Below are 13,628 nucleotides of genomic sequence, written 5' to 3' on the forward strand. Positions count from 1 at the left end.
GTAATTGATAGGTGAAGAGAAAATCAATACACCTGACCTGTCTTTAAAAGATGGCACATGTAAAAGTAAGATTCCAGGAGTTGCTGTAGACTTCTTGGGTGTTCTGAGATGTGCAGAGTGCTTATACACCTTCAGACGTAGGTGTTATCTGCTGGTATGCACCTATGTCTTTACAAGTTGACATCATTTGACAAGGGGCCTTGTTTACTGCCCCTCATAACCAACTGTACCCCTTGTGCCAAGATTTTATTTATACAAGACAACATGAACAGAAACAAATATTATGCTCAGGCCAAGCTACTTTATTCTTCTACAATCTAAAAAATAAAAATAGCCATTATTGGACTAACTAGGGCTAGACAAATAAGTTTTAAATTAATTTGGAATAGAAAGAAATTAATGGTTAATAATGGTTTCTGAAACAGAAGGAAACAGGGTTCTTTGAAAATGTATTTGTATAAAATCTGGAACGCTATAGCCCAATTGAATTAATTTATGAAATAATGTGCAGCAGGTAAGCAGTGCCCCCACCCAAAAATAAATTGTAAACAATGTTTAAGGCTGGAAGTAACATGCTTTCCCCCCATGATGAATCACTGTCCTTTAACACATCATTCTGATAAACTTTTCATAAAGGTCCTCTAGAGTTACCAATGATGGTTTAAATGGGAAATAGAGTGGAACTTGTGCAGTAAGAAAGTGCAACGTGTATTTCCCTATTGGCATACTATTTTGAAGCAAGGACAGCTTCAAAATGTTTGAAGAACACCTGGTATTTCATCTCCTCCTCTTAAAAAGGTAATTGCCTTTGCTCCTTCCACTGATATGACTGGATTCATCAAATAAGCATATTTGGACATATGATTTCATTTGGTTGGATTGCAGAAGTTCTGGCACAGTCATCATTCTTTTATCTAAAAAGAAGAAGAATTTAAAATTTTCAGAAAAGACATTGGCATTGATCCAAAGTGTACAAATGCAAAGACCTGGAACCAGGTTTGAAGGTGTTACTGAGCAGGGCCAGCACACAAGCTGACCATATTTTATTTATTTTTTAACTTTCACAGCTAACAGCAAGGGTGGGGAGTGATAAGAATAGTAAGAGGGAGGGGAGAATTTTATAATGGGGAAATGGCATAAAGGTTTTTTAAAAACAAACAAACAAACAAACCCTCTCCTAGCAGCACAGCTCCAATGCAAAATCTCTTGCCCTCACAACCTGCTTTTAAACAAGCAAGCAAAGAGACATTTGGTGATCCAAGCGCAGATCCCCCATCATCACATCTAGTTTGGCGCTTAACCTTTTGTGAAAGAACTCAGAAAGACTTCTCTGCCTAAGATCTCTGCAAGGTTCCCTAAACAAAATGCTGGTATGTTTGGAACTTTGGAAAAGAATGGCAACTGAGCAGGAGATATGATAGAGGTTGAGGAGATTATACATGGCGTGGAGAAACGAGAGACCCAGAACAAACAAAAGTGTTTTTCACATATTACATAGTTTACAGACTCTGTTGTCACAAGCTGTAATGGGCTCAGATGGCTTTAAATTAAGATCTGACACATTTATGAAAAACAGGTTTTTATCAATAGATATAAGCCATCGTCATGCTGGCCACATGACCCGGAAGCTGTACGCCGGCTCCCTTGGCCAATAAAGCGAGATGAGCGCCGCAACCCCAGAGTCGGTCACGACTGGACCTAATGGTCAGGGGTCCCTTTACCTTTACCTTTTATAAGCCATCGTAGACTAAATAAAACCTCTGGGTTCTGAGGCAGTATTCCACTGAACAGTAACTGAGTCTGTGCACACACTAGTGAATAGTAGGTGGTTTGTGTGTGTTACCTTTATGGCCTAGGAACAAGATGTTGGACTGGGTGGACCACTGGTCGGATCCAGCATGGCTCTTCTATTAATTGGGACTTGTGTAAGAGCAATGGGATATGGCACACAAGGGCTACCTTCTTCTAGCCATGTTGAGCTTGGGATGTGACTAAGCACATAAATGAGTGAAGAGCTGCAAGCACAGCTCTTTGAAAGTGCACTGACACATCATTCCATGAAGCCGTTTCTGCAGTTAGCTAAAATGCTGCCCAACTGTAAGGTTTAAAAAGTGCACACGCAAAACCTTCACAATTTTCGTTCAGGAAGATGACTCTTATGCCACCCTGCCTCAAGAAAAGTTGTGCCACTCAACTGCATAGACAATTCATCACATGACCTACTTGGCATCTCTGAAATACTAAAAACAAAAAAGTGCTTACGTATACCACAGCCAAATAATGGCTTTTAAGCAGTATGCATTTTAACAGCAGTCTCCTCTGAAGTAAAAACACAACTTTGCCTTTCTTCACATTGTACCTTCTAAGAAGTTTGGATGGGCAGATAAGGCCGAATCAAGCTATTCAAACATGTACCTCTCAAGTGACATGTTGTGGATTAAGGGAACTGAAATGCTGCCACATTCTGCATTACAACAAGCCGCTGATCCACCATCTAATTTTCTGAGACAGACCATCTTGTGAGAACCTGATGCCCAACCTATTGAGGACTGGAATGAGCAAGCCTCTTCTAACACATTCCCAAACCCCAATCAAAGTAGGAGCAATGCTGGGCTAAACCACCTCCATCAAGGAAAAAAACCCCGCAGTCAGCTAATTAAAGGGTAGCATAAGAAAAGTGCAAATCACCAAGGAAAAATAAGGAAGGCAAGATATGATTGCCATCTTCAAATACCCAAAGGGCTGTCATGTGGAAGATAGAGAAAGCTTATTTTCTACTGCTCTGGAGGGTAGGACCCATACCAATGGATTCAAGGAGATTTTGCCTGTCAGGAACAACTTTGGGACAGAAAGAGATGTTAGATTGTGGAACAGTCTCCTTAGGGAGGTTGTGGCCTCTCTTTCATTGGATGCTTTAAGCAAAGGTTGGATGGCCATCTGCTATGGATGCTTTAGCTGAGATTCCTGCATTGCAGGGGGTTGGACTAGATGACTTTGGGGGTCCCTTCCAACTCTACAATTCTATGATTCTATGAGAACTGAGATCTGGACAGAAAAGTGTTTACAAAGATTTTGGCCTGGGAGACGAAAAAAATGCTAATATTTCTAAGTGGTTGTTGTTTATTTCCTTTAAAATGTTTAATAAAAGAGTCTCATTTCCAAGCCTGATTAGCTATTCAAGTAGTCTGTAGTTCATTGTGGGTGATTTTTTGAAGCAAGTGGCTGGAACCTCAACGCAAAGAATATACCACTTTATGATCTGTCATTATAAAGCATGCATACAAACACATGCTATACCTCCGTAACAACTCCTGCAGCTATGGTGGAGCCACTGTAGCGCAACATGAACCTTCCAAGTTCTTTGAAGTCTTTATAAAGTTCCAGAGCAACAGGCCTTTGTGTTTGCAGTTCTACTAAAGCATTCTGCCCTTTAGTCAAACACCTGTAAGGGGAAAAGAGCAACAGTTCATATACATTGTTATTGGATCTATTATTGTGCCTGTACACATGTGTTCATGGAAAACACACATTTTGGGGAATTAGTAATACCAACTTTGGAATATTTACTGGCGACAAATGCTCACTGCAGACAGGATTGCATTGTAGATTCAGGTAGGTAGCCGTGTGGGTCTGACAGTCGAAATAAATAAAAAAAATTTAAAAAGTGTCCAGTAGCACTTTAGAGACCAACTAAATTGGTTCTGGGTATAAGCTTTCATTTGCACGCACGGTAGTATCTGTAGAAGCGTGCATGCACACGAAAGCTTATACCCAGAACAAACTTAGTTGGTCTCTAAGGTGCTACTGTACAATTTCTTATTTTTTATTTATTTATTTATTAGAATTGCATTGGTTAGAATTACTGAGCTTACTTTGGAGAATTTAGCAGTACCAATGAAAACCGTTTATTAACACGGCTTGCTTCAAAAAGACAGGAGTGGTCACGCTGTGATCACAGCTGTGTTTTTTATTCATAAAATAATTTGATTTTAAAAATAATGGTTTCCTGGCTTGAAGCACAAGTACAGAAACTTAAGCACAAAAGGGGCTAATAACACATTAAACAGACCATCTTATCCACATGCCCTGGACTTTATTGTGGAATAGGGGGAATGAGAATGTTGGAGAAAGAGAGGATTTATACAGTAAGAGGAACCTAAGCCTTCAGGATCCAGCCTACTTAGAAGGAGACTGGAGAGAACAAAGAAGAAAGATTCATATGTAAAATACTGGCTTTCCTGATCTCACAAGAGCCAAGAGACAGCAAAAATAAGGAAGTTGGAAAGAAGTCATACAGTTAAGACTCTAATGTTTACCTGCCTTGTGGGGGGGCGCAAAGAACTGGATTTCCACTATAACCTTGAGGTGCACCAAACCTAAGGCCAGAGTCCATGTCTGAGAGGCTGGACATAGCCTGAGCTTTTATTGTGTAATGATGCTATCGGAATTTTCCTAGGTCCACTTCAGACGTATCAACCAATTGTAATCCCACAAGGCTAAAGTATGGACACATGGTTACACCAGAGCAAGATATGCTGGCTGGCATCCATTGCCTTTGTAAGGGATCATTTTTTAATTAATTATAAATCCCATGGAGTCCAAGCAACCTAAAAAAGTTCCAGTGTTGGTACTCTCAAAATCTCTTGTTGGCACTTCCACAAGATGGAATCTCATACATAGAATTTAAAAAAAGGCAATTCGGACAAGAATATGATACAAGCAGAGAGAATATAAAACCAAGAATGGTACTTCAAGCACCTATCTCTCTAGAACTAAGAAAAGGCAGCCAAATGACATGCTCAGAACATCCGTAGCAACATATTTGTTAGTTTGTTTCAGAATGCTTTGAGATCTAAATGTAAGATCAACTATTTGAATTTTATCTGCCTGTCTGATTATCTCTCTCCCCATTTCCACTAGGCTTAACATGATAGAAATTCGAGTTGAAATTGCTATGCAACACATTTTTCACCAAAATTTCCTCTTGAAATACTTACTTAGGCTTTTTCTTTGTGACTTCACCTGTACTCTTGTGAAGCACACTCAATAACCTCCTAATAGTGGCAGGCTCGCTTACAGTTTGAAAATGTAAAAGCACCTGAAACAAGAGTTTGTTTTAATTGACAACCGTCTTAAAACTATTTTCAGCAGATGACAGAACGTGAACAGGACTGAAACGCTTCTATAAATGCATTTTACAAGCTACAAGATCAAAGATTTTGCACGAATAACTGGGAAAGGTTCAAAAAAGGATAACCAGAATACTTAAGGGGTTGGAACAACTGACCTCTAAGAGGAAGGGTTACAACATTTGAGGTTTTTTAGCTTAGAGAAAAGGCAAGTAAGGGAGAGGGACAGGATAGAGACATATAAAACTATGTATGCATGGTGCGAAGAAGGTGGATAGGGAAAAGTTTTTCTCCCTCATCAAATTATCCAATGAAGAGTAATGTTGGACAATTCAGGACAAGGGGAAGTACCTTGTCACACAGAACGCAGTTAAACTATGGAATTTGCTCCCATGAGAGATAGTGATTGCCACCAACTTGGATGGCTTTAAAAGGCAATCAATGGCTACTAACTATGCCTCTGAATAATTATTGCTGGGAATTACAGGTATGGGAGAGTGTTCAGGTTCGGCATGTGGGCTTCCTATGGCCACCTGATTCTGCACTGTGAGAACAGAGCACAGTATGAAACAAAGCAGTTCCATTTGCTAAATGATCTCCGTGTGCAAACACAACTTGCCTTTCTTCTCTTCTTCCCGTGGGTCGCTGCCCTCCCTAAATCTACTCCAGAGCATTGAAAGATCCCCCAGAATACATTTAGGGGGTGCATGGGGTGAGTGGAGGGGAGTTCTATTGCACAGTCAGAAATCCTTGCACTAATGTAAATACTTTTTTGGCTACCACCCAGAGTTCTGGACTAGATGGATATTTGACTTGATCCAAGAGGCTTTTCTTATGAACTCCTTACAATGTTAACCAAAACTGTCTCTTGATTTAATTGTGCAGTCCACATGAGGCCATCTTTCTGTCTCTCAGTCTCAAGTAGTGCTTTTGCCTACTATCTTAACGCATGATTTTGAACCTTCAAAATACCACTGTAATGAATACAGCTAATCTTCTCCAAGAGCAGCATTTCAAGATGTATTCTCTGCTTTAGGATGTGTGCAGCAAAGCTGGGACACATCATTATACAGTACATACAGAATGAATCTGATTAAAAAGCAGGCACATGCATGACTGATAGGATGCTAAAACACAGAACATAAGGTCTTCAGAAAACAAAGACAGTGCCACACTTACGGGGAATCCTTTGGTGATAGGAACTTCAATATTGAAGATGAGGATCCGAGCTCTGAAACGTGTGCAAGCTTTAATAGGTTCCTTGGGGCAACAAAATATGCACGCAACACTGCAAGAGAGATTGTGAAGAAACAAATCAGGCTAAGTGCACCCGGGTTTTAAATGTGGTAACACCAAGAGGCATGCTTAGATGACAAACTAACATGGAGACTGCATCAATTCCCACTGTCATCCTTTGGCCTACACCAGGCAGCTTTCCCACAGTGATCAATCCTATTTGTGTGTCCAGACTGTGCCAGGGTGAGGTTTGCCCTCAGTTGAGCTGGATAGGATTGGCAGCAGCAGAGCTACCAACAGGTACCCTAGAAGTAATGCATTTATTGCTGTTTGGGGATTGCTGGCTCTTCTAAAGTGCACACGGATTCTGTTAGGCAGGAGGAGGTATGGAAGTGGTTATTTTATGCATGTTTGGGTAGCACATTGCTTTCTACCATATCGTCCCAAATGCTCTACAAAATTCCACACACATAAAACAAAGCAGAGAGTAGCAGTTTGCTATGGGTTCTCCAAGTAATTTTTAGTGTGATGTGCGTAGGAAGGTGGTGCTATTTGTTCACAGCATTATAAGTTGGGCAGAATTATGGCTTACTGAGAGAGCTCCCTCTTTTAAGTCAAACAATATAGATTCAGTCATTCATTCCACTAATTGGTAACAAGTACAGAGAATCTCTGAGGGTGCAATCCTAAGCCCATTTATCTGGGAGTAAGACCCACTGAAATCAAAAGGGTTTCCTTCTGAGCAAATATGGTTAGGATCATGCTATTACCGTATTTTTCGCTCTATAAGACGCACCAGACCACAAGACGCACCTAGTTTTTGGAGGAGGAAAACAAGAAAAAAATATTCTGAATCTCAGAAGCCAGAACAGCAAGAGGGATCGCTGCACAGTGAAAGCAGCAATCCCTCTTGCTGTTCTGGCTTCTGGGATAGCTGCGCAGCCTGCATTCGCTCCATAAGACGCACACACATTTCCCCTTACTTTTTAGGAGGGAAAAAGTGAGTCTTATAGAGCAAAAAATACGGTAAATATTGTTAATAATCAAGTGGCCCATTCTCCTGCTCCTCTCCTTCACACATACCCAGCACCACCAAACTGAATTAACCAGTTAAAATTCCCTTAGTATGTCGACTCCAGTATTGCTCTGCATAATAAACTCAAACGGTGCTTGTTTTTATGGAGAGTAGTACCTTAATGTAGAGTGCCACTTTTAGCTCTTGTTTCCCCCCCCCCCCCCATGTATTTATTTGGAAGAAGACAAGAGCTAACTCTTCCTTGGTCATCATAGTCTCTTTGATACTTTCTGCCAAATTTAACCCCTTTCTGCTTCTTTTTTGAGCCCCATCTTCTTTTGTCACCCTTTGACTGGTCTATCTCAGTCAAACAGCAGTCACATTGTACTGTTTCTCTTCCTTACAGGACCAAGTGTACTAGTAGTGTTAAAATAACTGTTGTTAAAATAACTGCAGTAAAGAAATAAAATAAAACCCAACGTTGTATGCAATCTATTTGAGCACTCTTTTGCCTCCCAAAACTCCAGATGAATATACCAACAAATCGTTATGCCTGGCCCTTATTATTTTTTTTAACCCAACAATTGCCTGACTGTGATCAAGACCACTGCCAGTTTCACAGAGTCACTTGCATGCAGGCTAGGTGATTTGCAGTTCTCTTGCTATCCAGGTAGCAAGCCTCCCACCCCCTCCCTCCCCAACCGGTAAACCACTGATTATCAACTGCAACGGTTAGAAAGCTTCATGTTAAATATAAACCGTTGCTTAGGCAAAGTCTTGTGTGTACTCACTTGATTTTGATGATATCCATGCCAGTCAAAGTGAGAATAACGTGATCTCCTGCTGCAGCCCAATCCACTGGTTCATCATGTAGGGCAATTCCTAGAAATGAGTAAAACCAGAACTAAACAGTGAACTACCTTGGTTTAACTGCTACAAACAGCTCTGTTTTTGCCAGTTCTGCTGCATCAACCACGACTCATCAGTTTTCAGTATGAATGAGGTGATAGTAAAAGCTGTTGACTAAAACCTCAGACAGCTTTTCTTCTCGGGAACTACCATCATCTAAAGTCACCTTGCCTTACGGAGTGAGTTTTCTGCAAGTCAGTGTTGAGCTATATGCCTGTCACACTGCACAGGTGTCACAATTTTGAAAGTATGACTGCACAAGAATTTAAGAAGGAATTTATTATTTACGGTACAAGCACCCTGTCCGCAAACTTTTAAATATCTCGGTCGTACCTGCTTTCATTTTTCACCAAATGAGTTTTTGTTTGCTTTCAACGTAATGGTGAAACAAATGGGTGTGCTATGAAGCACACTAAACTCTGTACTAAATCATATGTAAGACTTGCTGAAGAATTTCTGCACTTATATGCTGATGGCTAAATGCACGAACATCTAGAGCTTTGAAGCATTCATATGGTTGCTGGAAACCATAACTGGAAAAAGGAGGCAATTTTGGAAAAAGTGTTCTGGAAATGCTGTACTTAATCTGAAAGTGTTAAATTTTCAGAAAAGCACTATACTGTCATATTAATTTAATGCTTGATTTTATAAAGTTATCGCCTCATATTTGGGATATACATAAAGTAAACCCAAACTAATAATAATAATAATGTCTTGTCCATTAAAACAGGATAATTATTCAGTTTCATCTACAATAAAAATATTCTGCAAGTTGTGAAAACCAATAAAGTATAAGCTTGGAATACAGTCCAGCTATACACACATACACACTGACTCAGCTAATTCTAAAGGAAATTAATATTGCTTTGGAATGCGACTTCTGTAAAGAATATTTTAAGTAGCCATCCTATATAAAAAAATAATGTTAAATGAAATAAACTGAATCCTGACTACTAGGATTATTTTCTCACAAATGTTGAAGTATTACAGTCTGAAAAAGACTGCTTAGAGAAAGTGATATAGAGAATGTCTATGGCATTCTTACTATGCCAACTATTAGTGGAAAGTTCAACAGTAACATGGCAACAGCTATATTATTGTTTCATTCTAATAACTAAAATAATGCAAATTATTTAAGTACTTCCATACGACCTTTCAACCTAAGGAAATTTTAAACTTTAAAAATGTGTATATAAACACACAACCTGCAATAAAAATTACAAAATATCCAGTAACAATATCTTACTAATGAAATCAAATAGCAGCAATTAAAACAGCTGCAAGGAGTGAGCATAAAACTGGGTCGGATAAAACAACCAAGAGGAGCATAAAGACTCCAGCCAAATGAAAAGCTTGATGAAGGGGTGGGGAGGGGAATTACCACCTTACATTCAACAGAGGGAAAGCAAATCAAACATATCTAGATAGGGAATTGCACAACTGGGTGTTGCAACTGGGTGCCTTCCATTGCCACCAGCCACATTCAATCAGAAGGCAGCAGGATGTGGGGCAATACCTCTAAAATGATGACAATAGTGAACAGGTTTTTGTAGAAGCATGTCATTCAATATCTTGGCTCTAACCACCCACCCACCCAAAGTGGAAGCCAGTGAAGATTGGGGGGTGGGGGTGGAGAAAATATGCTTCAATAAATGTAAGAGTGGTGCAGTAATCCAATATTGATGTCACCACGGCAGTTAACCGTTTCTGCTTTATCCAGGAATGCATGCAGCTGCTGCAAAAGTGCTCTTGGACACAGCTGCTCACTGGACCTCCAGGAGCAACATTCACAGTTCAGCAGGAGGAGTCACCCAATTTTCTTTGAGGTTTTCACATACGACAGTGTAGATTAACGTATTCTAAAGCTGCCTGCAGGGTAACCCGAAGGGAGATCATCCATCAGCCTGTATACTATACCTTTTACAGTGCAAGTTTCATTAGGAGGCATCGCTAGCAGTCGATCTCCAACTTGAACATAGCCTGCTTCAATTTTACCAGTCACACAAAATCCTGATCCTTGATCTGCAACAAAAATGTTGGTTGGAGACAGCAAAAGGATCATGCAACATCTTTGAAGGTTGCTCCACCAGAGATGCAATTTTTGATAAGATAAAAATAGTTGCACAATTGATTTCACATTGTCATGCAAAGTGAGTCTTTGATTTTATCAGTAAAACAAATCTTAAACATTGCAATAAGAAAACAATAAACATCCAATCAGTAAGTTTTCTATTTGAAAAATGTACTCAGATATTTTATGTTCCGTTGGGCTACCTATCGTGCTTCAGTGGTTTTAAAACTATTTTCTCACCAAACCTACAAATACGTGGCTGGCTGGAGATGTTAAATCAGAGGGATTATGTTGGCACTATGGTTGCCATTCAGCACCGAGAACTGTACTCTTCTGCAAGTGCAGTTCTCAGTTCAGTCGGGGATTCATAGTGGATGCAGTGTCTTCTTATTTCCTATGGTAGCCCTGACTGTCAGCTTCTTCCCTCTTTGCCTCAGCTTTGCCCTTTGCAGAATGAGTAGGGAGGAGGGCGGGGAGAAAACTAGAATTAGTTGGCTCCGCCTGCCATTGGCTCCAGCTCTTCCTACTACTGTCCACTTTGCTTTCCATCCTACCAGTCCCAATGGGCAACAGCTGCCACTGCATACACAGAATCTTTATTCAATGTCTGCCTAACCATTAGTGGAGAACCAGCGTGGAAATTCTTTCAGGACGCTTTTGTTCTGCCCTCTCTACGATGAAAGTATCGGGGATGGGGAGTGGGAGAAGCATCCTAGATTCAAAAACCATTATAGGTGCCAACGTTCCCATGTGCCGACACATCTGCTGAACTCAGCAGCTGTTTATTTTCACTTAACAAAATGTATAGATTGCTGTAGCAAAGAAAAATCTAAGCCGTTTACATTAAAAGTTTAAAGTACTTACTTTAAAAACGCAGAAAAAAATCAACAAAATTTAAAAACAAGTACATTGAAAATACAGATAAGAACAAAGGAACTTAATGAAAGTTACAAAAAGTCTGGCCAATTCTCCAAATTTAAGAACTGCAGTGATAGAATAAACATTATAATTGTGGATACTGTGTATTGCACTACTGCAACAAGCTATGCAATGACCCAGCTACACCAGTACATGCACTTCAGTCAGTAATGAAAATCAGGATATTACCTATTCTAAGTAGCATTCCTAGATTAGTTTTTTTTAATAAATATTTTTAGGAAATTTGTTCACCAGTGAAGGAAAATTGTATGAGAGAAATTTTTTTTTTTTTAATACTGGAAAAAAACTTACAAACCTTTAAAAACATCCGATACACATAATCTGAATGGTTTCTCCACTGATCTTTGAGGTGGCTTGAAAGAATCTGTAAATAAACCAATGTGCTCTGTGAATAGCTATATCCTTTACTTTCTTACAGCAAGCGATATTAATTTGTCTCTACTGCATTCCCCCAGCTGTGTACTGAAACTGTTCTAAAAATCTTACAGAAGTAAACACATACCTATTTGTTCTAACAAGCATTTTCCTTCATACCATTTGGTCAGCTCACTCGCTTGACTTCTTGTGACAAGATTTTCACCACCAAGTCCACTTGTAGGTATATAAGCTACGTCTGACTCCTGGTTGAGAGAAGTGTTTAATTTGCAGTGTGAAATTGGAAAGCAACTTTTCCAGCATTATAAGTAGTATTTCTAAGCTTTTGAAACTCAAACTAAGATTCTTCTTGTGGAAGATAGAAAGCTAATGCTACTTAATCAGTTACTGAAGTTAATTAATAAGTCCTGCACTTCACAGAATATTGAAGGAGAAAGTAACACCTATAGCAATCTGATCCTTTCATGACATCACTGTATAGAACATCTGTCTCATACACATCCCCAAACACCTCGAACTGACCAATGACAATTCCCTTCACACCTCACAAAAGGCAGGGATCAATAAATCTATTGATCTTCTCGCCAGTGACAAAGGGCCTCTCTCCCTCACCTTGCAAGCCTTGCTGTAAAGCTTGGCTTGGCTTAAACTCTCTCTCCATCCCCTGCTCACCACGGAGGAAAGGAAAGGTGCTCTCTTTCATAAGCTGAGCTTCCACAAAAAGCATCAGCACTGCCCCACTGCTACTTCTGCAAAAAACTGAGAGGGAAGGGAAGGATGGGTAGTCTCTTTCCCTTCAATTTAGTTTTTTTCAGAAAGCAGCAGCAAAATGCCAGCGGCGCTTCTCTAAAAGCCCAACTCTCTGGAGAAGAAAAAAAAAGTACTCATTTCCTCCACAGACAACATGGACAAGAGGAAAGGATGCTCTTGTTCTGTAATTTTTTTCTTTTGAAGACAGCATTGAAGTTGAAGTATTGCTCTCCCAAGCAGTGGAAGTGGATATAAAACATCTGTCAGTTGAAAAGCAGAGGACTAGAATTCTAGTTCGTTAAAAAGGAATTCTTGGCAGTCAGTAGCAAATTAAAGTATTAGCCCTTTGAAGAACTGAAAACCTTTTTGCTAAATTCCAGCATAATTTTCAAGTCATAATTAGCCAGTCACCAGAATTTTCGTCACAGCCCTATCACATATTATATCCACACATTTAGAATGGGGCAATAGCATTTTGTGACCTTCCCTGTACCCATAGCAGTGGATATAGTCACTGAAAACTCAGACTTTTAATCAGACTTGAATTCTATATAATTTTCTTTACCTTAAAGCCAGCTTGCTTCAGGAACTGCCCGAGCTTACTGACAATCTCCCGAAATCTTTCCTGTTGCCAATTGACCTAAAATAAACACATAATATTTCACCAAGGAAAGATAAAGTACAAACACCATTCTTAACACAAGTGAAAATTATCTCTTGCCAAGAAGTAACATTAGCAGTAAGACACCCCACCGAAAAATAATTATAAAATAATAAGGTAACCCAGTAGAAAGAACACTGGGTGCTGAAAGAATCAAGAAAATCTTCATTTAAGTGTCAGCTAAGCCAATAAAACACTTTGTACATGTACCATTTTTTCCACAGAATTTCATCTTTCTAGAATTCAACAAAATATTACAATTTCCTTGGAAAATAACCAAGCTCCATCTGTAACAACTTGTGTGTTCTCTTCCTGCAGAAAATAAATTTTAAGAAAGTCAAGGGAAAATACCTGGTCCATTTTATTGACAGCAACTGCCAGCTGTGTGACTCCAAGAGATCGAACCAACAGTCCATGTTCTCGTGTTTGCCCACCAGTCTCAAATCCTGCTTCAAACTCCCCTCTGCTGGCATCCACCACTAATATAGCCACATCAGCCTAAGGAAGAATAATTGTTACACAGTATTTCTTGGCATTTATTAC

General features: G+C 39.6%; 1 protein-coding gene and 1 long non-coding RNA gene across 3 annotated transcripts in view; both read right to left on the minus strand.

Moving 5' to 3' along the window:
• Positions 1 to 281: 281 nt before the first annotated feature.
• HBS1L (HBS1 like translational GTPase) overlaps positions 282 to 13,628 on the minus strand; it is a 46,212-nt gene continuing 32,865 nt past the window's right edge. For both annotated transcript variants that reach the window (XM_083607763.1, XM_083607765.1), the window contains 10 exons: positions 13,437 to 13,583; positions 12,990 to 13,064; positions 11,802 to 11,919; positions 11,595 to 11,663; positions 10,207 to 10,311; positions 8,172 to 8,262; positions 6,309 to 6,417; positions 4,998 to 5,098; positions 3,298 to 3,442; positions 282 to 914 (listed from right to left, as the gene is read on the minus strand). In XM_083607763.1, the coding sequence (XP_083463889.1) occupies positions 903 to 914; positions 3,298 to 3,442; positions 4,998 to 5,098; positions 6,309 to 6,417; positions 8,172 to 8,262; positions 10,207 to 10,311; positions 11,595 to 11,663; positions 11,802 to 11,919; positions 12,990 to 13,064; positions 13,437 to 13,583 (972 nt within the window). In that variant the 3' untranslated portion in view covers positions 282 to 902. The remainder of the gene's footprint in view (positions 915 to 3,297; positions 3,443 to 4,997; positions 5,099 to 6,308; positions 6,418 to 8,171; positions 8,263 to 10,206; positions 10,312 to 11,594; positions 11,664 to 11,801; positions 11,920 to 12,989; positions 13,065 to 13,436; positions 13,584 to 13,628) is intronic.
• LOC310760033 lies at positions 1,161 to 3,289 on the minus strand. The gene is made up of 2 exons (XR_014546708.1): positions 1,749 to 3,289; positions 1,161 to 1,608 (listed from the first exon to the last, which is right to left on the minus strand). It is a non-coding gene; the product is annotated as an uncharacterized lncRNA (long non-coding RNA).

Source organism: Podarcis filfolensis (assembly GCF_964270895.1).
Source record: "Podarcis filfolensis genome assembly, chromosome: 3".
Classification (NCBI taxonomy): domain Eukaryota; kingdom Metazoa; phylum Chordata; class Lepidosauria; order Squamata; family Lacertidae; genus Podarcis; species Podarcis filfolensis.